This window comes from Ictalurus punctatus, chromosome 24, assembly GCF_001660625.3.
Source record: "Ictalurus punctatus breed USDA103 chromosome 24, Coco_2.0, whole genome shotgun sequence".
Taxonomy (NCBI): domain Eukaryota; kingdom Metazoa; phylum Chordata; class Actinopteri; order Siluriformes; family Ictaluridae; genus Ictalurus; species Ictalurus punctatus.
Window position 1 is genome coordinate 3,162,700 of NC_030439.2, and position 24,390 is coordinate 3,187,089.

Genomic DNA, 24,390 nt, shown 5'->3' on the forward strand with positions numbered 1-24,390 from the left:
TTCTGGGTATAAGTGCTCGTATCATTACCCACATCGAGCTCCGAATTGTTTGCCAAGTGGCAAGGGCCCTTAGAGGTCACATGGCGAGTCATGGGCATCAACTATGAGGTAAGGCGAATGGACAGAGACGGGCTGCAGCAGGTTTACCGCCTCAACCTTCTTAAACATGGAGGGAGGCAGTTCCCTTGGCTTTGGTGACAGTCGTTCCAGAGAGGGAGGAGCTATGACTGGAAGTAAATCTAAAAACGGTGGGTCAATCCGGAGACCACCTCCCGCCGTCCCAAGTCATGGTGGTTGCGAAGTTGTAGGCAGAGTTTTCCGATGTGTTCTCGTTTCTAATCTCATAGAACACCACATTGAGATGACCCCAGAGGTGGTGTTACGCAGCCGCTCCTACCATTTACCAAGCAGAAAAAACAAGTAGGGTCAGGATGAGCTCAAGGCCGTGCTCGATATGGGGGTGATCAGGGAGTCCCACAGTGACTGGTAACCATTGACGAACTGCTCAATCAGTTAGATGTGGCTTTTATTCAACACTGGATTTGACAAAAGGATACTGTCAGACCCCCTTGACTCCAATATCTCATAAAAAAGAGTCATTGTTCAAGCCGCTAGACTTGCTGATGGTCTATGAGAAGGTTTAGCACTTTTGAACTGGGTCTAAAAATTAATATGCTTCTTTTCCTGGAGCCACTCCTTCTCATTCGTGCTGTACTAGGTATCTTAGGATATATATATATATATATATATATATATATATATATATATATATATATATATATATATAATATGTTGTTGGCCCTTGCTCTCTAGTAATTACACGAGTTAACTTTACCTCCGAGTGTCTCCTTTGTTTTTCTTAGTTTTTTATATATATATATATATATATATATATATATATATATATATATATGTATATATATATATATGAACACACGCACATATATATAAAATAATATGTGCTTATTATTATACTTAAAACTTTGATAATTAAACCTGAATTTATATATATATATATATATATATATATATATATATATATATATATATATATATATATATATATATATATATATATTCAGGCTTAATTATCAAAGTTTTAAATATAATAATGAGCACAGATTATCTTTTCCAGTTTTTGCTACCCAGACAAATCTCAACTGGAACGAATGCGGGACCTCTCGTCAAGTAGATGTTGAAAGACGGACCGATTTAATGGTCGGACGTGTTTGTGTCACGTGTGTTTCAATGTTTTTATAAACAGTAATGTATTGCGGTCGAGTTAGTATTTACGCTGTGATATAAATGTGTTTTACGTTTACTGTAATGTTCGATGCTTTGTGTCCTACGTCACGGTAAAGTGCAACTTTAAAATATATAGCACTAGAAGCGAACTGTACTAGCCGTAAAGTTTGCAACAAAAGCAGAGCGAATGAGTATCTCTCGTAGACTGCTCATGACGTTGCGCCAAACACAAGTTGTCAGTTGACCGGTGATAAATTAAAGGAACTTCTAGTTTATGATGATTATTCTTAACCACGTTGTTGCCCGTGTCCTCATCGGACATAGCTTGCGTAAATATTAGGTGTTTAGGACGATTACAACCAACCACACAATATAAGTTCCCCCAATCTCCACTTACACAGTCACATTAGCAAACTAATGTGTGCAGCAAATGTTCTGTAGATCAGGCTTGCTGGTTGTATTTATTTTACAAGCTGTTGTTTGTGTTGTTTTGCCCAATACCTCTTCAGAGACAACATGTATAAACAGTCTTCGCTAGATTTAGATCACAATCCAACACCCAAGCCCCCAGACACCACCTTTCAGAAGAATGGAGAAAAAAACAGTCCTATAAGCGTAATTCTGGTTAGTTCAGGAAGCCGTGGAAACAAATTGCTCTTTCGATACCCATTTGTGAAGGTGTCTGAAAACACATCATCAACCGCAAGTAAGTGCCCTGCTAAATCTATGATTTTTGGTTCTTCTATTGTACTTCAGCAGCAATGTGGTGTAGATTTTAACAAATAAGGTAAATGTGTAAGCTGCCATGTCTGAGCAGTGGTGGCTGACCATGGTTATGAACTCTTTTTTCAGTGTATAGTAGCTAATGCACGTGCAAAAAGTTGCTAGAGATCACCACATGACATCAACATTTGCATATTCGTTGTATCGTCATGATCATTTGGATATCAAAACACGTTACGTGAAGAAGATTTCCTAAAGACGGTAGTGTTTTATCAGAATAGAAAATAATACATTGTTTCTTATGAGAAGAAGTATTTTTTTGGTCCTGACACAACAACTATTTAAAAATCTAGTCTAAACCAGGTTGCTTCCTCACAGCTCCGGGTTTGATCCTGAGTTCAGGTTAGTGTCAGTGTGGAGTTTTGCATGTTCTCCTTGTGTGTTTGTGTGGGTTTCCACTGGGTTCTCCAGTTTCCTCCCACTGTCAAAAAACATGCAAGTTGGTCTATTGGTTATACTAAATTGCCTCTTGAATGTGTGAATGAATGGTGCCCTGCAACAGACTCGTGTCCTATCCAGGTGAGTTCTCCCACCTTGAGACTCTGATCAGGATAAAACGGTTGGTGAAATAGTTAAACCAACTATTTATGTATTTAGAATATACTATTATTTCGATCAAGTACACAAAATGAAGCAGTGGTATTGACCATAAACACAAGGCTAAATGTTTACTGATGGAATAACTCACTTTATTACTTGTAAATGTAGCCAAGAATAATAAGAAAGTGTGCAGGTGAAACAAACCATTCTGATCAGTGATTGGCTGTTGGGAACAATGGTGATCTGTGATTGATTGATGTGAACATACAGTAGGCTCAAGCAAGAATGGCACAGTTTACACAGTGTGGCTGAGTCGACCATACCTGCTTTCTCAACTCATAATCAGCAGCTGTGATTTCACCTGGAGAGCTGTATTAAATCCAACGTAAGTCACGTTGGATAAAGGCTTTGGCCAAATGTGTAAATGTTAGTTTCTTGTTTGTTTCAAGCGAAACAGCGAAGTCCATATGCTCTGAGGACTACCAGCGATGCCACTGAGGACCAAGATGGAGATTCACGGTACTGTGCTCTGTGTTTCTTAAATGTTGATGCATGAACAGTGTTTTATGTTATGTATAAGATGAAGTTTGAAGGTAACGGGGCGATTTTTGCAACTTTCCAATTTCATCTGTCATCAATCCAGTGTAATAGAATATGACATTATAAATCTCTGAAATCCCCTAGATGTGGTCTATAAATATCAGAAGGAAAAATGTGCTCAAAGGAAAAATATTTAAAGAGCTTTCTCAAGTGATCAGATCACAAGTGGTTGACCACTTGTGTTGGTATTTTGTGACTGCTTACATCACTTCCTCAGGAGTGATAGAGGATGTTGCTTACGTTTATAACACCCATCTCTTTCTGCATCTGCTGTCAGTCGAAATATACCTCAAACATTCTTCATTATCTACCTGTACAGTCTTATCTAATTTTGTGCTAGCTAGTTAACAGGTTTTGGATGGCGTGCTTCCCAGCAATGCAAATACATACTGTGTGTATTAGGGCTGAGCAATGTAACAATGTAATATTAACGATGCATTTTGCAGTAATATGGTATTTATTTCATTTTGCCCACCCTTTATATTTATTTTCTTTGAATCAGACCTATGACTTGTGTTACGAATATTTAAGGTCTTTATATCCCATCTTGGGTTCTGGAGAGCTAATAATGTTAAACTCAAAGAAGTCACTAAGTCAGTATATTTATTTAGATAATAGAAGAATTCAGATTTCAATGATAAGAAAAACTGAGCAATAAAAACTAAGAAATAAATGTTTAGGTCAACATCACACTCCATGAGAGTGAGAGAGTGTGTGTTTGTGTGTGTGTTCCAAGCTCTGCCAGCTATGCCACTCTGGCTCACGGCAGTCCCTGAAAGCTCAAAGAACCACACATATGTAGGTTCGCTGTAATAAGACACAGGTGAGAATCATCACACACAACATACTGGTTCAACCGGCCCCCTCTCCATCCACTGCTAATACTCACCCCAGCTGACACTTAACCGCACCAGCTGACTCAGGCCAGGGAGCTGTCTGGCCTGTAGCTGACTGTCAAAGAGCCCAGATACTATACTTCCACCTGTCCAGTTGCATACTTCTTTGGGTTTGCTGTGGGTCCCTCCTGTCTCAAGGATCTCATCGGATCATGTTGGAAATGCCGCTGCAAGTCATTACTATAAATGATTATACCATCTAAATAAGCAGCATAATACATTGCATAGTCCATTACGACCAATACAAAGAGATGCCCTTGTGCAGTCTGTTCTAATGGTCCAACGAGATCCATGCCCAGCCATGGCATTATAATGAACCGTGTGGAAAAGCATTTCCCAACGGCTCTTTGGGACCAACAATTGGGTTATTACTTCCTTAGTCCTGCATCACACAATATAACCTATCTTTGATAACTGAAAAATATGGGTGGGTTAGCACAACATTGGACTGAATTTGCTGACCATTAATCACTCTCACTTGGTTAAACGTGTACCTCAGGGTCTCGTTGCGTGATTGCTCCCCACCATCTGTGTCTCTCTGAAGTGGAGCCTACTTTGACAGCGCTGTTCTGGTGGGCACGGGATGTTCCCCTTGTGGAGAGAGAGATGGAGCAAGGGGAGACGACAAGGGACTTTAAGGTGTCGCAGAGTAAGGAGGCGTCCATGGCGGCATTTGAGTCCTCCTTGCATCCCGGGTTTTGGCACTACTTTGTAGGGATGAGGAGGCTGGTGGAATTAAAACTTGACTTCTCAGCAGCTCTTTTCAGTGCACTTTCAAAAACTTAAAAAAAAAAAAAAAAAGGGCCACGACTAGCTTGCAGCTTTCACACTCCGTGCATGGGTGTGCCACCAGCTATTCCTCTCTCTCTCTCTCTCTCTGGCTCATGGCAGTCCATGAAAGCACAAAAAAACATCATAAGACTGGTGAGAATCATTCATTTTTAAAATATAAACTGTGTGCAAATCTGCATTCTCATTTTCTTCCCAATTTGGTCACCTGTCAGTTATCACCCACTCGCCAATTTTGTTCCCTTGACTCCTTGCCTGTGGAATTGACAAGATTCATACTCTTGATCTCCTGATGATAGGGCAAACACTTTTCCTGACAGATTTATAGCCTTTAGATTTAAATAATCAAACAGTGATGCAAACTTGTCACCTTTCTGGGAAATTCGCCGTTTTGGGTCCAAAATAAGTTATTATTGTGATTAGTCTAGATCTGATGAGTTTCTGAAAGTGGTGGGGGGGTCTGCAAGGACAGTCTTTGGACAGGGTCACGGTGACTGAAATCATGAGAAACAATTCAATTCAATTCAATTTTATTTGTATAGCGCTTTTTACAATAGACATTGTCTCAAAGCAGCTTTACAGAAATATCAACATGGTATACAGATATTAAAGGTGCGAATTTATCCCAACTGAGCAAGCCACTGAGTGGCGACGGTGGCAAGGAAAAACTCCCTAAGATGTTTTAAGAGGAAGAAACCTTGAGAGGAACCCGACTCAGAAGGGAACCCATCCTCATCTGGGTAACAACAGTTAGTGTGAAAAAGTTCATTATGGATTTATATGAAGTCTGTATGGCGTTAGGAGCAGCCGTAGTCCCAGCAGTCTGGAATTAAAGAAGATTTGAGCTCCATCCAGAGGCTGAAAGGATCTGGATCTCTAGTATCTCCATAAATTCGTGTGGGGCTCGGCGAAAGGAGAGAGGGAGAAAAAAGATAATTATGACTGCGAAGTAGTAGAACAGAATCTAGTCAGGGTAGGCTTGAGTAAACAAATACGTTTTACGCTTAGACTTAAACACTGAGGCTGTGTCTGAGTCCCGAACACTAATAGGAAGACTGTTCCATAACTGTGGGGCTCTATAAGAGAAAGCTCTTCCCCCTGCTGTAGCCTTCACTATTCGAGGTACCGTCAAATAGCCTGCATCTTTTGACCTAAGTAGGCGTGGCGGATCATATAAAACCAAAAGGAAACATGCCTTCTGAGTTGTAAAAAAAACAAAACACCATCCTCCTGGCTTCATACATGCAACACACCTGGGAAGAATGAACACCAGGGGCGTAACATGGCCTGGGCATTGAGCCCTGTAGCCCCGAAGATTTTTTCTTTAGCCCTGAATAATTCTCCACTTGGAGTGGTCTGTCACTACGTAGCTGAACGTCAGTAAAAGAATTCGGCAGTGATGTACTTTTACAACCCCAACGCTGTGTAAAATGTAAATATAAACAGAATGCAACGATTTGCAAATCTCATAAACCCGTATGTTATTCACAATAGAACATAGAAAACATGGGGGGTTGGGGGGGGGGGGGGTATATTAAGTGTATGTATGTATTTATTTGTTTCTTTGTTTGTTTGTATATTTATTTTAAGAATTCTATCTTTTATTTTTAGCATTTTCAAGCAAAGTTGTAGTCTTTTATGGTGGACTATCTTCAGCTAGCGTACGTTGGAAATGGTTGTATCTGATTTCTTCATTAATTTGTCTCCAGCGTGTGCTTTTTTAAAATGATCAAATTACATAATGCTGCAATGTTGCTTGCTGCAAATTCATGTCTTGCTTAACTGAATTTTTATTACTCATCAGAAAACTGAGCTCAGTCACATTTCTTGCACAAAGCTGGGAAAGTATAGTTTTCTGGAATCTAGCCAAATGTAATTAACAGACAAATAAGATAAGCAATGGTTTGTGTTTGGCAACATTTTCAAAATAGTTCAGTTCAAGATTAATAGAATAATGATTGTGTATTCTAATTGCAAATTGGATAAGGAAATTTATGTAGGTTAGACACAATAGAAATAATTCTATTTAATCTTGAGTGCTAGTTTATTTTTGTGTGTTTGCATTTAAATACATCTGATAAAATGAAGAAGGGTTACTTCTTCTTTTTTTTTATATAACATGCAACAGCTACTTTTAAATATTACTTGTATTAGAGATGTACGATGATTGGCATAGGGAGACCAATAGTTTAAGCAGAATGAGAAGTGTCATTTTTATGTATCTGTATAAACTCAAGTCACTCCTGACTAATTTATTTTTAACATTCTTGTTTGGTGAATTTGTGAACTTGTTTGCTGCCATTTTCTTTTCTTTTTTCCCCCCCATGTATTTCTCTTTTATGGCCATATTCCCATTTCAGAGAGCAAACTCCATTAACTGATGAACAGTTGGTAGCAGGGTAAGATGAAATCATTTTAAACCACATTTCCTTTTCCCCCTAGAACACCCCAGATTTATTAATTTTATCTTTTTTCTCTAGTGCCATTTTACCATTTAGGTACACAATTGAATGTCTGAGTGTGGGTGTCATGAAGCTCATTCAAACCTAATTCAGAAATCATGGGGTATTATTATGGTTGAAATTAACCAATTTACATTTCACAAGGTCAATTATACATTTAATTTTTAACTGCTTGATTTAATATCAATAAAATAGTTTGAAATAATTTGCTTTAATGATCAATTTAGGTTCATTAATTTAAGGTGATGAATATTTTAACTGCAATAATGAAATCCTTTAAGTAAGGAAAGAATAATGCTCACAATCCATGCACATCTCCAACAAATAACAGCGTTTGTTTCTGGTCATTCTTTCTGGGAAAATAATTTCACTACTGATTGAGGTTAAAGGTCTTTGTAGGACCACTGACTTTTTGCACCACTGGGCCATTCTGGGGTTGAATCACCTCTTTAATGAATGTCTTTTAATAGATAAAGCACGAGCAGAGAAAACATCTATCATCTCTGGCAGAGACTGTCTTCTGAATAGTGTTTCTTCTCTTGTTATGAAAACAGTTATTCCTAGCCTAATTCATTTGATTTTAATGTCCTTCCTCTATATGTTCCCCTGTAAGGGAACTTCATATGCCTAATTGATAAACAGTTTAGCCAATCAGATTGTATTTGTTGAATGGGAACTGAATGTTAAGATCCCCTCCTGTTCTGAGTTTTGGTTTGCTGATTGCTCATTGATTGATTCTGCCTTTTTTTCTCCTTAAAGTTTCTCCGATATCATTCTTGCGACCATCTTGGCCACCAAGTCAGATATGTGCGGCAAAAAGTTTGAACTGAAGATTGATAATGTTCGCTTTGTGGGACATCCTACTCTCCTGCAGCCACCACACACCATTCAGGTTAGACACCACCGAATTGAATTACACCAAAAATTTCACTGAAATAAAATCAACCTGAAATAAAATCAATCACAGTATCAGCTTAACTTAGTCTTGAGGGTTGGGCCATGTGGCAAATAGGAGAAAAATTGGCAAGATGGCTTTTTGGCTTAAGAGCTCCACCTACTGTTCAAGGTGGTTACAGTTAATTCTGCCTGTTACTAAAGCCAGTTTGTTTAATATAATATAAATACAGTGGTATAGTAGCTTGTAAATATATAATGCATTATACTAATTATTCAGATTATGTCAAATGTGTTTTTATGCATGTGTATTAACAATAGATAATTTTATATTTATATACAGTCCCCTCTGAAAGTATTGGAACAGCAAGGCCAATTCTATTGTTTTTGTTATACATTGAAGACATTTACGTTTGAGATCAAAAGATGAATATGAGACGATAGATCAGAATTACAGTTTTCACTTCTTGATATTGACATCTAGATGTGTGAAACAACTTAAACATTTGTTTGAACCCACCCATTTTGTTTCAAGTGATCAACAATACTGGAACATGTGGCTGACATTTTGTTTCTTGCTGCCCAGATGTGCCCTGTTAAATTGATTGTTTAAACATTTAATAGCTCTGAATGTCTACTCTTGGTTTTAGCCTTCAGTTATACCTGTGAAGACTGCATTTGTTGTTAAAAAGGATAAACCAACATGAAGGCCAGTGAGTTGTCTATAGGAGAAAAGCAAGCTTTCTGAAGCTGAGAAAAGAGTGAAAATCAATCAGAGGCATTGCATAAACATTGGGCATAGCCAATACAACAATTTGGAATCTTTTTGGTGGGGCGGGCATACGTTAACTAACAACCAGACATGGAGGTCAACCAAGGAAAACAACAACAGATGATAACAGAAACATTGTGAGAGCTGTGAATAAAAGCCCCAATTCAACACTTAGTGTCATCACCAACAACTTCCACAGGGAAGGTATCACAATCCACCGTTCAGAAAAGACTTTGAGAGTAGAAATATAGAGGCCATTCCACAAGATGCAAACCACTTAGCAGCAGTAAGAATCGGAAAGACAGATTGGAATTCACAAAGAAACACAGAGATGAGCCACAAAAGTTGTGGAACCAAGACTGACCTCTACCAAAGTGATGGAAAGGACAAAGTGTGGAGAAAGAAAGGCTCTCCTCATGATCCAAAACATACATGCTCATCTGTCAACCATGGTGGAGGTTGTGTCCTGGCTGCTTCTAGAAGACACTCATTAATCTTTATTGATGTAACTCATAATTGTGTCTGTCTGAATCGCATCTAATCTAATTGGGAGGAACTTCATCATGCAGCAAGACAAGGACCCAAAACACACTGCCAACTCAACAAAGGACTTTATCACTGGTCAATCACCAGACCTTAACCCAGCTGAGCAGCATCTCACCTCCTGAAGAGGAGACTGAATGGAGAAACCCACCAAAATGAACAACTGAAAGAAGTTGCAGTAGAAGTCGGGAAAAGCAACACAAAAGAAAAATACAACAGTTTGGTGAAGTCAATGGGTTACCAGCTTGATGCAGTTATTGCAATCAAGGGATATGCAACCAAATATTAGGTGTTATTTGACTATCTGTTCCATTACTGTTGCTCACCTAAAAATTGGGTGGTCTGCCACTAAAGGTGCAATGTTTTGTTGTTGTTTTTTTTACTTACTTTTATATTTATATACTTGAAGAATGATATTTGTTGTTATGCCAATTTGTTATTTTAAAAAGTAAACAAAGTGGTTGTGATCAACACAGTCAATATGTTTGACCTACATTGATCATCCATAACATTAAAACCACCTTCCTAATATTGTGTAGGTCCCCTATGTTCCTCAAACCATTCCTGAACAATTTTTTGCGGTGTGACAGGGTACGTTATCCTGCTGAACGAGGCCACTGCCATTAGGGAATACCATAGCCATGGCCGTCCACATGATGTTAAAACATTATTCATCAGACCAGGCCACGTTTTTCCACTGCTCCATGGTCCAGCTCAGATGCTTTTGGTGGTGGACAGGGGTTGGCACCGGTCTGCAGCTACACAGCCGCATACACAGCAAACACTGCTGCACTGTGTGTTTTCACTCATAGCCATTAATAACCTTTTCAGCAATTTGTGCTACAGAAACTCATCTGTGGGATCAGACCACACAGGCTAGCCTTCACTCCCCACGCACATCAATGAGCCTTGGGTGCCCATGACCCTGTTGTCCTTCCTTCGATCACTTTTGGTAAATACTAACCACTGCAGACCGGGAACAATCCACAAGACCTGGCGTTTTGGAAATGCTCTGAGCCAGTCGTCTAGAAATCACAATTTGGCCCTAGTCAGTGTCCCTCAGATCCTTGCACTTCGTCATTTTTTCTGATTCCAACACATCAACTTTGAGAAGTGACTGTTCACTTGCTGCATAATATATCCCACTCCTTGGCAGGTGCCATTGTAACGAGATAATCGATGCTTCACTTCACCTGTTAGTGGTTTTAATGTTGTATATGGACAATGTTCTGTAAGCCACCAGCTAAAGGGTAGAAGAAAGGCTTGAAACAGACAGAAATAATGCATCCCACTGCACTAGTCAGCAATATAATTACTATGCTTGATGGATCTCCCTATGCATTTTGGGTGTGAGACTCATTTTGTCTTTTTTTTTTTTTTTTTGTCATGAAACGTTAATTAACGGATTATATATTTAACAGCTGTCTGTTTATTGCACTATTTATTGCAAAATGAAAAATAATTTGTTGTCTTTTTTTTTTTTTTGTAGGTTTCCAAAACAGATCCTTCACCAAAAAGAGAAATGCCGACCATGATCTTGTTTAGTGTTGTGTTTGCATTAAGGGTAAGAAAATGCTGACTCATGGCAAGCTTTTTTTTAAATTTTTTTTTTATCATGTATTAGAAGATGGAGTGAATCAGCAGTTTGTAATTAAGCTGAAAGCAGGAGTTTGCTTTCCCAGTAAGGGAGTGGGCTCTGATAAGCCCCTGGCAACCTGTCTATCAGAACTACTATTTTCGTCACACTGCCCTGCCCTCACACAGCTCCTCGTGCCACTTTGACTCAGCACAACACAGTGCTTAGTCAACTCTCACAACTGCTCATATCTGACACCTTCATGCCTAGCCCACCTCCCTCAAACCTCACCCGACGGCCAACTGTGACTCAGCAAAAACACCCCATGCCTGCTTAATTAAATTGTGTTTAAGGTTTTATGTTGGGAACAAAAGGTATACAAATAGTTTTCACGAAATATACGAAGTGGAACCCTTTAAGAAAGCTAGAACAAATAAACAAATAATCCTTGAGAAATCCCTTTATCCTTCTCTATTCAGGGACATGTTTCACATCTCCGATATTGTGACACATACTAATAAATATCTTAAAAAATATAGGGGTTTAAGTAGTCCTCCTTGTGTAGTGATAATTTAGCATTTAATACATTGCTTTTAATGTATACAAGAGATCCAGGTAACAGTTTTGACCTTTTAGATGAGTGTATGAAAATATTGCATACATATGAATTGTATGCAATATTTTCCATCAAGCTGCTTTACTCTGCTGATGTTTTATAAGGCACCCGGATAATCATTTGATTGGTGTATTTATTGTGCTATTTACAATTATACAGTATATACCTTATATATTAATAGCTAATACTATTAAATAATATTGTTATAACTTAATGACTTGTGAGGTTGGAACAGTGTTATGTAGAGCATACTCAGTTTTTAAGCTGATAGATACAAGCAATTTATTTAAAATAGGGGGAAAAAACTTGTGGTTAAAACAAACTAACAAAGCAAATTTGGTCAGTTCATAACCTTACACATAATAATTCAAATGTTTCACTCTAATAGTAGGAGAAACTACATATATTTGTGGTAACAACAACATTCTCTTTAGAACTGCTTTAAAACTATATAATAATAATAATTAATAATGATAATAGTATTTTCTATCAAACCAAAATGTGCGATATTTATTGGCCAAAGGAATAAGGTAAGTCCACCCCACATCACCAGATTTTTTTAAAAAAAAAAACAATACATAGTGTGCAAAATTTCAGGATTATATCTACATTAGTTTTGGGCATTTAGAGGTTTTAAAAAGGGGACCTGGGCCTAATTTTACTGTCAAAACAAGTGCTACAGAAAAAAGGTTCCTTAAGTCATTTCTTTTGAACTATTCATGCTAGATGCATGATATTTTCAGGGGTTGTTGTCTACTGTAAGTCATCTAAACTAGAATGTCCACAGTGGCAAATTTGTTAATTAATTCATTCATTAAAGTCTGGCCATTTTAGCCCTCTATATCTCCACACTAAAACACATCCGATCTTTCAAATTTTCATATCTGTTACTCATGTTATAGTTCTTTTTATTGGCAGCTAGGTGCATGTCTGAAAGAACAAACTTTTTCTGATTTATAAATTAAAAAAATAAATAAATAAGATTACCTTTTGCCTATATTTCAAATGCATATTGCCCCTGTATGACAAGGTCTACCATAAAAAGTATTATTTTTATGAGAGAGATTTCCCATTTAGTCTAAAAAAAAAAAAACAACAAAAAAAAACCATCTGTGAATCTACATTCTACATTCATTCATAATGTTTTTAATTACTATGATTTAAAAGAACAAATGTGGGAATGGTGACTTTACTTCCAGAATGTATGAAGCAAATATTATAATGGTTAGTCAGCGGGCCTCTGGTGATTTCATGTAGATTTACCCATAATTTAAATAAATGGACGTTTTAATTTTCCTTTGCCCTCAGTTTTAACCATGTCGTCTTTTCCATGGGGTATAAATATGACATTCTGCACATATGAAGTCCCTTTTTCCTCTGTTACCATGGGAAAAAACAAAGAACTCCAGGGACTGGACCTATGAAAACACTGAATGACCTATGAAACCCCCACACGACTACAGTTGGTATCATGTGTTGTGGACAGATGAGACCAAAATCTAAACTTTGTGATCATAGATACTATCAGCATGTTTGATGACAAAAGGAACTGCATACAATAAAATGTACCTGATACCCCACTATCAAATGTGGAGGTGGTTCAATGATGCTTTGAGGCTGTTTAATGGTTGGTGGTTCGGGGTTTTCTTTTGAAGATGGAATCATGAATTCTGCTAAGTACCAGGATATTTCAGCTAGAAACCTGCTAATGTATACAGATGAGGGCAGATAGCGATATAGAGTGACTCACACTGTTTGTATAAATTTTCATGAAGGCTGCCAATAATTCTGGAGGACAGTGTCCATCTTTAACCAGAGCTGTTCCCTTGAATTCTTTTAGCTTTTATAGATTTGTATTTTTTCTGTTTACTTCTCTCACACTTGTGCTCTGTCTCTCTGCTGCCCACTGCAGGCTAATGCAGACCCATCGGTGATCAGTTGCATACACAACCTGTCGAGGCGCATTGCCATTGCCCTGCAGCATGAGGAGCGACGCTGCCAGTACCTCACCAGGGAGGCCAAACTCATGCTGGCTGTGCAAGATGAGCTCACCACCATGACTGAGAGTGAGGCCTTTCAGCGTATGCAGCACACAACTTAAACTTTCTGTCATTCTCTTTTCCTGCTTTTTACCTACCTGTTATTAGTCATTGTTTGTGCTATGCATTATGACATTAGTGTTTGCCCTATTGTCCGGATATCACAAGTTTGACTCCCGGCAATGCCACAGCCACTTGTGGCCAAGAGTCCAAGAGAACAAAATTGGCCATTCTCTCTGCATGAAAGGGGCATACTTTTCTCCCCTAACAATTATGGCAACACTAGCCAATCATGAGCCTCTTTGAGCTCATGCATGTGGAAATGGAACAGATAGCGCTTTCCTCCAAGTGTGTTATACTGCCCTGTGATGCAGCATGAGCAGTAGTTCAAAAAGATGCGGTTGGTACCTTCACATGTCTCAGAGGAAGCACATGATAGCCTTCATCCTCCTGAATCGGTAGCTGTCTTATGATAGGGGAGACTTCACTGTTAGGTAGGCGGCCAAAGCCTAAATTAGGGAGAAAATCGGGGGGAAATAAAAAAATAAGTTTTTATTTAATATCAGCTGAGCCCTTCTTTATGATTACAGCGGATGGCATTCTGCAGTCTCCCTTTCGACACATTCTTCCCAAGTGTAAACTGGCAAGAGACCTAAAGGAAGCCTATGACAGGTAAGAATTTATCCAGGACTTTTCCTTTCCTACACACTGAAGAAAATGTTTTTTCACCTACATTAGTTTTATGTTAATGTAACAGCTCACATAGCATAATTATTACAGCTTAAAGATATTTGTGAAAGCAGTTTCTTGTGTGCTTCACCCCAGCCTCTGTACAAATGGGGTGGTGCGACTTCACATCAACAACTGGCTGGAGGTCAGCTTCTGTCTGCCCCACAAGATCCATCGTGTTGGAGGGAACCACATTCCCCCAGATGCCTTGGAACGCAGCCTTAAGGCCATTCGGTAGGACTGTATCTTCTAATGTGTAGAGACAGTGTGGTCAAAGTGGGGCAGAATGCACCCCTAGTGGTAAGAGACTGTCTCTACATGATGAGCATCCTAACTTGCTCAGTTCACTATGTAGCAATGAATGTTGCATTGATGCAGGCCTTTTTGTACATCTATCTCTCTCTCTCTCTCTCTCTCTCTCTCTCTCTCTCTCACACACACATATAGTCTCAGTTGTTAGCAATATAGTCATTTGAAAGAATAAGTGCACACTATGGAAATCTTTGAAACAGTGCCTATTAATAAAGTTGATGTATTTGAACAAAACCACTTGGAAAATTAGCTGTCCTGAAAAGCTTTCTTTGGTCTGCGCCAAACATGTCTGCTGCTACTTTGATTCGTCTGACCAGAGCACATTATTCCAAAAGGCCTGGTCTTTGCTTATATGCTCATTGGCAAACTGTAGTCTTGCAAAAGCCTTTTCCTGGCACATCTCCCATGCAGGTCAAATTTGTGCAATCTCTTTCTGATTGTAGAAGCAGGCACTTTGACACCAACTGTTGCAAGACTTACTAGCAGATCCTGTGATGAAATTTTGACGTTCCTCAAGACTTCTTTGTGCATCAGACGGTCTGATCTTGGAACGGCCAGTTCGGGACAAATTGGCAGTCGTTTGAAATCTGTGCCATTTGTAGATGATTTTCCTTACAGTGGAATGATGTATTTCATATCATTTGGAGATCTTTTTAAATCACTTGCCAGACTCAGGCATCCACAACCTTTTTACTAAATGCCTTATAGAACTCTTTAGATCTTGGCATGATGACACCACACACCTCAATAACAAAGGGAACACTAGATATGTGAGGGGTATAAATAAGACCAGTTCCTCCGTTGAAATAATAATACTCACAGTATACTCGAAATAATAATACTCGCAGTATACTCGAAATAATAATACTCACAGTATACTCGAAATAATAATACTCACAGTATATTAGAAATAATAATACTCACAGTATACTTGAAATAATAATACTCACAGTATACTCGAAATAATAATACTCACGGTATACTCGAAATAATAATACTCACAGTATATTAGAAATAATAATACTCACAGTATACTTGAAATAATAATACTCAGTATATTAGAAATAATAATACTCACAGTATACTTGAAATAATAATACTCACAGTATATTAGAAATAATAATACTCACAGTATACTCGAAATAATAATACTCACAGCATACTCGAAATAATAGCAGTTACCAGTTTGGCAGGCCGTGTATTTCTTAAATTCCCTAGATATTAATTAAAATAATTTTTTGTGCATTTATCAACCTGATAAAAAAAAAAAAATCTGGTATTTTTATTAAATGAATGTTTGAATCAGTATTTATTATTTAATAAATAGATCACTTTAGCCATTAGTGACACAGCACGCCTGTCTTGTGTTAATTCCAGATCTTCCCTCTAATGAAACTGCATTAACGCACAAGGTGATACAGTACAACACATAGGTTAAGAGGTAGTTAGTGTTGGATGCATACTGTAATGTTAGTGTAAGTCAGCTTATAATGAATGAGTTAAACAGTGAATAATGAGTGAATTGACGTCATAGCACGTTTTAGAACCTGATCATTGGGCTCATACTGCCATCTAGTGGTCACGAGTTCTGCAAATAGAAGAAATTTGTTTTTGGGAAAGGGTGCGAAGACTTTTTGCAGGCAGGGATCCAATTAAAACTGTGAAACATTTACCACAGACACCTCGGTGGTAAACATAATTAAACTGTTTAAATATTAAGCTACTTGTTTAAATTTGCGAAATAATGTTCTTGCTATTCATTGAACCCTGTTATATTTTATATAGGACGACCAGTCCTGGACAAATTGGCAGTTATTTGAAATCTGCACCATTTGTAGATGATTTTCCTTACAGTGGAATGATGTATTTCAAATCATTTGGAGATCTTTTTAAATCCCTTGCCAGACTCATAGGCATCCACAACCTTTTTACTAAACATCTTCCAGAACTCTTTAGCTCTTGGCATGATGACACCACACACCTCAATAACAAAGGGAACACCAGACAGTAGATATGAGAGGAGTATAAATAAGACAGGTTCCACCTGCACTCCCTAAGCAGGTTCTAATCACTGGCACTCCAGTCTTGAACAGCTGAGTCTAATTTTATGGATTTGAAGGTGTAATACATACAAGAGTGTACTTACTTTTTCCATGTGACTGATCTGTTTTTTTGTTCATTTAAATTGCGATAATTACTACAAAATGTAAATTTTATGTGTCATTTGATAGCATGTGTCACCTTTACTAATAGGCACCGTTTCAAAGAGGATCAAATGTTTGGTTGTCCAAAAAAAAAAGAAGTATTTTTCACATGACTGTAAATGTTTATTATTACAATAGTGATACAGCACACTGTTCTGTGATTGCCCCCCCCCCTTCCCGCCGACCAATGTCAGTGGAAATAAGAAATTAAAATAAGAAATTCAATTATTTATTTTTGATATTTACACATTTTCATATTTATGTGTCTTGTTTTCATATTTATTAACTTTGTTATTCTTTAGTTAAAATGAGAGTACATGATTTTGGGAATATCCTCTTAGAAAAGAATGTTGACTATGACAAATATACATCCAAATGAACACTGAGATGGTCATAGTACATAAAGAATATTTTATAATAAATGTATGCATAAAAATGCAATTACATTACAGTCTCTGTGTTTGGATATGAAAGCCTTATGGAAACCTTAAGAAACTTGCAATTAAACTACACATGTTTACATTTTATGCAGTGACAGTATTTCTGGAGTTGACTGTATATATTATATATGTAGGCCGTATCATGCCCTGCTGCTGCTGGACAGTGAGAAAGCCCTGCTGGATCAACTCCCACTCGATTGTTCTCCTGCTCTGTTGCGTCTCATAAAGATCTGTTCAGCTATGAAGAACCTGCAGCAGCTGGCACAAGATGCTGACCTGGCTCTCCTGCAGGTGAAAAAGTACCTTGTAGTATACTCAAATATTAATACTCACAGTATACTCAAAATAATAATACTCACAGTATACTCGAAATAATAATACTCACAGTATATTAGAAATATTAATACTCACAGTATATTAGAAATAATAATACTCACAGTATATTAGAAATAATAATACAGTATACTCGAAATAATAATACAGTATACTCGAAATAATAATACAGTATATTAGAAATAATAATACTCACAGTATATTAGAAATAATAATTCTCACAGTATATTAGAAATAATAATTCTCACCGTATATTAGAAATAATAATACTCACCATATATTAGAAATAATAATTCTCACAGTATATTAGAAATAATAATACTCACCGTATATTAGAAATAATAATACTCACGGTATATCAGAAATAATAATACTCACAGTATATTAGAAATAATAATACAGTATATTAGAAATAATAATATTCACAGTATACTCTAATAATACTCACAGTATATTAGAAATAATAATATTCACAATATACTCTAATAATACTCACAGTATATTAGAAATAATAATATTCACAGTATACTCTAATAATACTCAGAGTATACTCTAAATAATAATACTCACAGTATACTCGAAATAATAGCAGTTACCAGTTTGGCAGGCCATGTATTTCTTAAGTTCCCTAGATATTAATGAAAAAATTTTCATTAGAATTTTTTGTGCATTTATCAACCTGATTAAAAAAAAATTCTGGTATTTTTATTAAATGAATGTTTGAACAGTATTTATTATTTAATAAATAGATCACTTTAGCCATTAGTGACACAGCACACCTCTGTCTTGTGTTAATTCCAGATCTTCCCTCTAATGAAACTGCATTAACGCACAAGGTGATACAGTACAACACATAGGTTAAGAGATAGTTAGTGTTGGATGCATACTATAATTGTATCCTGCATCAGTAGATGAAACTCTACTTCATTTGTGCAGCACTGTGAGAAAACTCAGTTGCAGAATATTCTTCTCACGTGTGATTCGGCTTACTATATTATTTTTTCTATCAGTACAAATTTTTTATGTTTGTGTAGGCTTGCATAAGTTCTTCCTTGGTTCTCTGCTGCCTTCACAGGTCTTTCAGATAGCTGCTCAGTTGGTATACTGGGGTAAAGCCATCATCGTGTATCCACTCTGCGAGAACAACGTATACATGCTGTCTCCACACGCCAACATATTTCTGTGAGTGTCACTTGCCTCAGCCTTTTTCGACCCTCTTTAAGACTTGTAATTGTACCCTGCAGAAATGATTTGGTTTTATAGGATAAAATGCTTTGACTGCTATGAGGCTTCCCCCAACTCACTTGTGAGTGCTATAGATCTATATGGGTGAAGTCATGTCTCATTCTAGGTACTCTCCACTGGCAAAGCAGTTTTCCCAGCAGTTTCCTGGTTATGACCTGCCGTCCATGCTAGCCAAGTTCTCTCTACCTGTATCTCTGTCTGAGTTCAGGAACCCACTGGACGCCTCTGTACGTGAGGTTAGTATTGTACGAGTCATTATGGCTGAGATAAAGCTTCTCTCTCAGTTCTTCTTAAGATTACTATTTTATCATGTACGACAACAAAGATCAGACGTACACAACAGTCTGAGATAGCTCGCACAGCAACGCAGTTTAGATGGTAATAATAGAACACAAAGTATTTTGAAAATGTTGCACGTGATATCACAACCAGAACAAGTTCTAAGACCATCTGGCATAAAACCTGCATAATTTAGTAGCTGTGGCCATACGCTGCTGTGACACCCTGGTGAGTATGGACTAAAATGAGGACGTGGGAGGCAGGCTTTGGTGAGTGTGACATTTTTCTTTTCTTTTTTTTTTAACTGTAATGTTTTTTAGCACTTTATTCACTAACTCAAAGTAAAATCAAAAACACAAGCACACATGGTTCTACTTTGCTGGAGCTTCGCAGGGGTTCCCCTTCAGTGCAAGACACCTTTAAATAGACCAACATTAATCACACACAGGTGTATGCTCATTCATGGAATTACTCAGTCCTCCTTACCGACGCAGACTCCACCTTCCATTCACAAACGTTGCTCAAGCACAGCTGTGCCACCCGTCCAGGTCAAGGCACTTTAATCTTGTTCCTTATCTATACATGCTGAGAGTAAATGGAAGATTGTGGTGCTCCATGAACACAGCTGTTTATACTTGGTAATATTAGCTTTGGATGAGGTACCTTGTGTTGAAGTGTGCGTCTCTTGGCACAGGCACAGTTGATCCAGATGGTGGTGTGGATGTTGCAGAGGCGGCTGCTGATCCAGCTTCACACCTATGCGTGCCTGCTTGTGCCACCCAGTGAGGAACAACCATACCCACTGGAGGACGAGGCGCGGACGGTGAACCGTGTGGCTGGACGCAGCATCAGCACTCCTACCACCCTCAGTTTCGGCTCCCCAAGTAACGTCGCATTGTTTCAGCATCAGTTCATTTAGTATAATCAGTGTAACTCTCACCATTTCCAAGAAGCCTAATCAATCCTGTGCCTCCTTCTCCGTCACTAGCCAGCAGCGATGACATGACACTGACAAGCCCTAGCATGGACAACTCCAGTGCGGAGCTGCTGCCAGGGGGAGACTCTCCACTCAATAAGAGAATGACTGAGACCTTATTGGCTAGTCTGACCGAACACGAGCGCCATGCCATCCTTAGTGTGCCTGCTGCACAAAATCCTGATGACCTACGCATGTTTGCTAGGTAACATGAACAGTTTTATAATAATGTTTTCTTTCTATTTTGAATTCAGAATCTCAGGGTGCTTTAGATAAAAGAAAAAAAGGACTTAAGATTAAGCATGTTCAAGAATCAGTGTACAATCACTAATGAACTGGGTATAAAATCCATGAGAACAAATCATGAAAAGTACACCTAAAGTTTGTCCTGTGTAAATTCATGAAGTTGTTAGTCCAAGGTGGAAATCATTATGAGGGCTTTGCTCAGCAACTGGAAATATATCTGAATATTATACACTAACGTTCAAAAGTTTGGAATCACTCAAAAAAAAAAAAAGTTCATATTTTCCATGAAAAAATTAATCCAATAAGTTGCGAAATGAATATTAAATGTCTTCAAAGCAAAATTAGAGATAAGGATTTCTGCTTGAAATAACAGTTGAGTGCTTCAAACTTTCAGCAAAGAATCCTCCATTACAGACCTTTGGCATTCTCGCTGTCAGTTTGTTGAAGCAGTCTGCATCAATTTCACTGCATGCTTTCTGAAGCACCTCCTACAAGTTGGATTGGCTCGATGGGCATTTTTGTTTTTCACACCATCTGTTCAGCTGCTCCCAAAACAGCTCAATATTATAATATAGATCCGATGACTGTGCGGGCCAGTCCATTACAGACCGAATTCCAGCTGACTGCTTCTTCTCTATGTAGGTCTTGCATGAATTGGGTCAATGTCGTGTTGTAGGATGAAATTTCGCTCCAATCAAGCACCACTTTCCAGAGGAGTTGGAAAGTAAAATGGAGTGATAACCTTCCTTGTTCAAAATTCCTTTCACTCTGTACAATTTTTCCACTCTACCAGCATCAAAGCACCCCCGACGCATTTATTCCACCATTGTTGGTGGCATCAGGCTTAGATTTGTCCTTCCATAGCACTGTTTTCCAGTCATCCTCCCCAATGTCTGAAAATATTTATGCAGAGATCTTTTGTTTATTGTGCAGTCCCAGATTGGGGTTTTTTTTTTTTTTTTTAAACCGTGCCTAAAAGGCCAGCATCCCAGACTTGACTACTGAAGATGGGACTGGTGTTTTGTGGGTAATATTTAATAAAGCAGCTAGCTGAGGACTTGTGAGGCGTGTGTTTCTCAAACTAGAGACTCTGATGTATTTATCCTCCTGCACAGTTGTGCACTGGGGCCTTCCACTTCTTTGTCTAGTCTGGTTTGAGCCGGCTTGTGCTGTACTGTGAAGGGAGTAGTTATTAGATATCTTCTAATTTCTTGGCAGATTCTTGCATGCAGTCGCTTTCATTTCTCAAAACAATTGACGAGCTGAAGAAAGCTCTTTCTTTCTGGCCGTTTCGAAACCATAATCAAACACAAATGCTAATGCTCCAGATACTCAAGTAGCCCAAAGAAGGCCAGTTTATTGCATCTTTAAATGGCTTAATGTTGGATTTTAACGGTAAAATTGTTTTTTTTTTTTAGCTAACTCAGTATGCCCTTGGAACACAGGATGGTGGTTGAAAATGGGCCTTTGTATGTCCCTGTAGATATTCCATTAAAAATCAGCTGTTTCCAAGGTATTGTAATAATTTCCAGGTGCAAGATAATAGTGAATATTAACAATGTCTAGCCTGTATTTCTGATCAGTGAAAAATTTATTTTCTTTCAAAAACAGGGCAATTTCTGAGTGATTCCAAAAGGTTGAACGGTGGTGTACATTTGGAAATACTTAAATTAATATTTCTCACCAAAAAATCTCCTGGCAAACGGAAGCTTGCATTATGTCTCCCGTCATTTGTTTGCTTTCCAGCAAAAATGATTGCTTAATATCTCCCACAGGTTGCTGCACTACTTTAGAGGGCATCACCACCTGGAGGAGATCATGTACAATGAGAACATGCGTCGCTCCCAGCTAAAGACTCTCTTTGACAAGTTCCGCAGCGTTTTAGTGGTTACCAACCACGAGGACCCCATCATCTCGCTGTTCCAAACACCACCTGAGTAGCACAGGCCAAGCACCTCATCCACCTTCCCGAACCAAAATTTACACTGAACTCATTAATTATTAACTGTATTCTGTGCATGCTGGCAGTACTATTGACCATTTTAGTGCTTTAAATGAGAACAGCACACCGTTAAGATGACGAAAAATGAAGGAATTCAGTTCACAAGACATGCCTAATATACTTTATGTAGCTTTTATGATATAAAAAATATTTTGCCTTTGTCTCAACCATGTGGTTTTGTAAGGATGAAAAATAGTTTATTATTTGCGAGTCCTACTGTATTGGGTGCCATTGGACAACTGTAAAATGAATAGTTTGTTTTCTTTCCTACAATGGGATAAGGGATAATCCCTGATGTGATACATCATACTGTCATACAAACTGAACCGACACAGTTTGCGCCATAATGATTATTCCAGACCCAGAAACTGGAGACCACAAGGGTTCCAGTAAGGAAAAACAGAATGTGCATAAGAAAAGGAAAAGGTAAGGGGTGAAAAAGATGCTAAGCAGTTTGTCTACACATCTTTAAAATCACAAGACACACACTCAGACCTAGAAATTTATTACAAAAAACACTCACGTGTGCTGATGCTTCCAGACATTAGTGGACTGCTCCTGTCATAGCAACACTAAGATTTTTAAAGCATCATAATGTCTTCCCGTCTTAGTCTCATGGGACTCATTAACTTCCTACTGCTTGCTCTCAGCCACTTTGTCCACCACACTAACACAAGGGTGACCTCGCAGGTAAAATCGCAGAGGTTTGAAGGCCCATTCTCCATGGGACTCGATTCCAATCCGAGGGGCTGAAACCAAGTCTCTTGCTCCTGGCATGTCCCACTCTGTGTCCGTCTCTAGCCACACATCGGCATCTGAGGCCAGGTCCCTGTGGTCGAAGCTGCGCTGGACATCCAGGGCCTGGCACAGCTTAGACGGGCCATTACATAATTCTCTGTCCTTCACCGTCTTGGCACCCTCTTTACGTTTGGATGACCGCAGCCTCCTCATGACATCCTGACCCTGAAGGGGCTCAAGTGAACGTAACAGCACGGCTGCCCCTTCCCCTACATACACACAGACAAGCAGCAGTTAACGTGATTGCCTCCTCATCTTACCTAAAGCATAGATAAAGTAAAAAAAAAACCTGAAATACTTTACCACCATCGAAACAACACAAGCGCACATCAAAGTAATTACCCTGAAAGGAACTTATTCTATGTATTTGTGAAATTTCTCAACCTTTGTGGGTTTGAAGTTAAAGGAGCAGGAAGCCTCACCCTGGCTGGAGATATTCATGCAAAGATAGATGCCATAAATGGGGTAGACGTAGATGGTGCCAGGCTTCATGAACATGGCTGCGTTTCTTTCTGTGCGCTTGCCACCAGCCGAGTGCGATGCCTTGTCTTCCCCGCCCAAGTAGGCCTCCGTCTCCACCACCCTGCCTCTCAGCTCCGTGCCGTCAGAATGCCTGCGCACCAGCACCTTACAAACACGTTAGATTTAATGAAAACACTTGGTTAACCCTGCACTCCAGTGAAACACGCCACTCATTCAATTCAGAGAAGAAATGAACACGTGCAAGCTAATAACACTGGCAGCAGGTGGTGCAACTTTCCCATTAATCTGTCACAACGCAGGTAAAAGTAGCTGCAGTTCGTACTGTTTATGGATAGGTTTGGAACAACTAGTAGGTCCCATTTATCAGTCCCTTCAGGATTCCGTGATTTTTGCAATCGCAGAAATGAGCGGAAAATCAAGCAAATTCCATAATATTCGGAGGAGCTTGCAATTTTTTAAATTATTTTTTAAATTAGGCCTATCGCAGATTTGGGCCAAGACGCTTCATGTGACATCATCACGACACGCATTCAGCCAAAGCCCTCTTTGATTCATGAGTACAGTTAGAAGGTCTCATTTACCAACAAA

General features: G+C 38.5%; 2 protein-coding genes across 9 annotated transcripts in view; one reads left to right on the top strand and one right to left on the bottom strand.

Annotated features, from left to right (window-relative positions):
* Window positions 1-22,688, top strand: nprl3 (NPR3-like, GATOR1 complex subunit). Of its 7 annotated transcripts, none has more exons than XM_047150481.2 (14): window positions 1-108; window positions 3,018-3,087; window positions 7,214-7,252; window positions 8,075-8,207; window positions 11,014-11,088; window positions 13,629-13,797; window positions 14,346-14,427; window positions 14,581-14,718; window positions 17,575-17,731; window positions 18,849-18,955; window positions 19,125-19,254; window positions 19,992-20,181; window positions 20,286-20,478; window positions 22,295-22,688. In XM_047150481.2, exons 4-14 carry the CDS (start codon window positions 8,121-8,123, stop codon window positions 22,458-22,460), a joined length of 1,494 nt encoding a protein of 497 aa, XP_047006437.1. In that variant the 5' UTR covers window positions 1-108; window positions 3,018-3,087; window positions 7,214-7,252; window positions 8,075-8,120; the 3' UTR covers window positions 22,461-22,688. The 7 variants fall into 7 exon arrangements, with proteins under 7 accessions (XP_047006437.1, XP_017310078.1, XP_047006436.2 ...); XM_017454585.3 differs by lacking the exon at window positions 1-108 and adding an exon at window positions 1,156-1,951; XM_017454586.3 differs by lacking the exon at window positions 1-108 and adding an exon at window positions 1,159-1,951 and having other exon boundaries at window positions 13,629-13,782.
* Window positions 17,613-24,390, bottom strand: part of mpg (N-methylpurine DNA glycosylase) — an 11,914-nt gene continuing 5,136 nt past the window's right edge. The window contains exons 2-4 of one of the 2 annotated variants that reach the window (XR_001810415.3): window positions 23,742-23,946; window positions 23,045-23,528; window positions 17,613-17,725 (exon numbers count right to left, since the gene is read on the bottom strand). Coding sequence is in view for 1 of the 2 variants with exons in the window: in XM_017454590.3 (XP_017310079.1) it covers window positions 23,155-23,528; window positions 23,742-23,946 (579 nt within the window). In the remaining variant the exon portion in view is untranslated. Of the gene's footprint in view, window positions 17,726-23,010; window positions 23,529-23,741; window positions 23,947-24,390 lie in introns of those variants that run through there. The other variant, XM_017454590.3, reaches the window with a different exon arrangement.

Excerpts from the sequence above, each read along its gene's own strand:
- nprl3 (XM_017454585.3), top strand. The coding sequence starts at position 1,762 with ATGTATAAACAGTCTTCGCTAGATTTAGATCACAATCCAACACCCAAG. Across the intron at positions 3,088-7,213 it reads GACCAAGATGGAGATTCACG|AGAGCAAACTCCATTAACTG; the intron begins GTACTGTGCTCT and ends TTCCCATTTCAG. Across the intron at positions 11,089-13,628 it reads GTGTTGTGTTTGCATTAAGG|GCTAATGCAGACCCATCGGT; the intron begins GTAAGAAAATGC and ends TGCCCACTGCAG.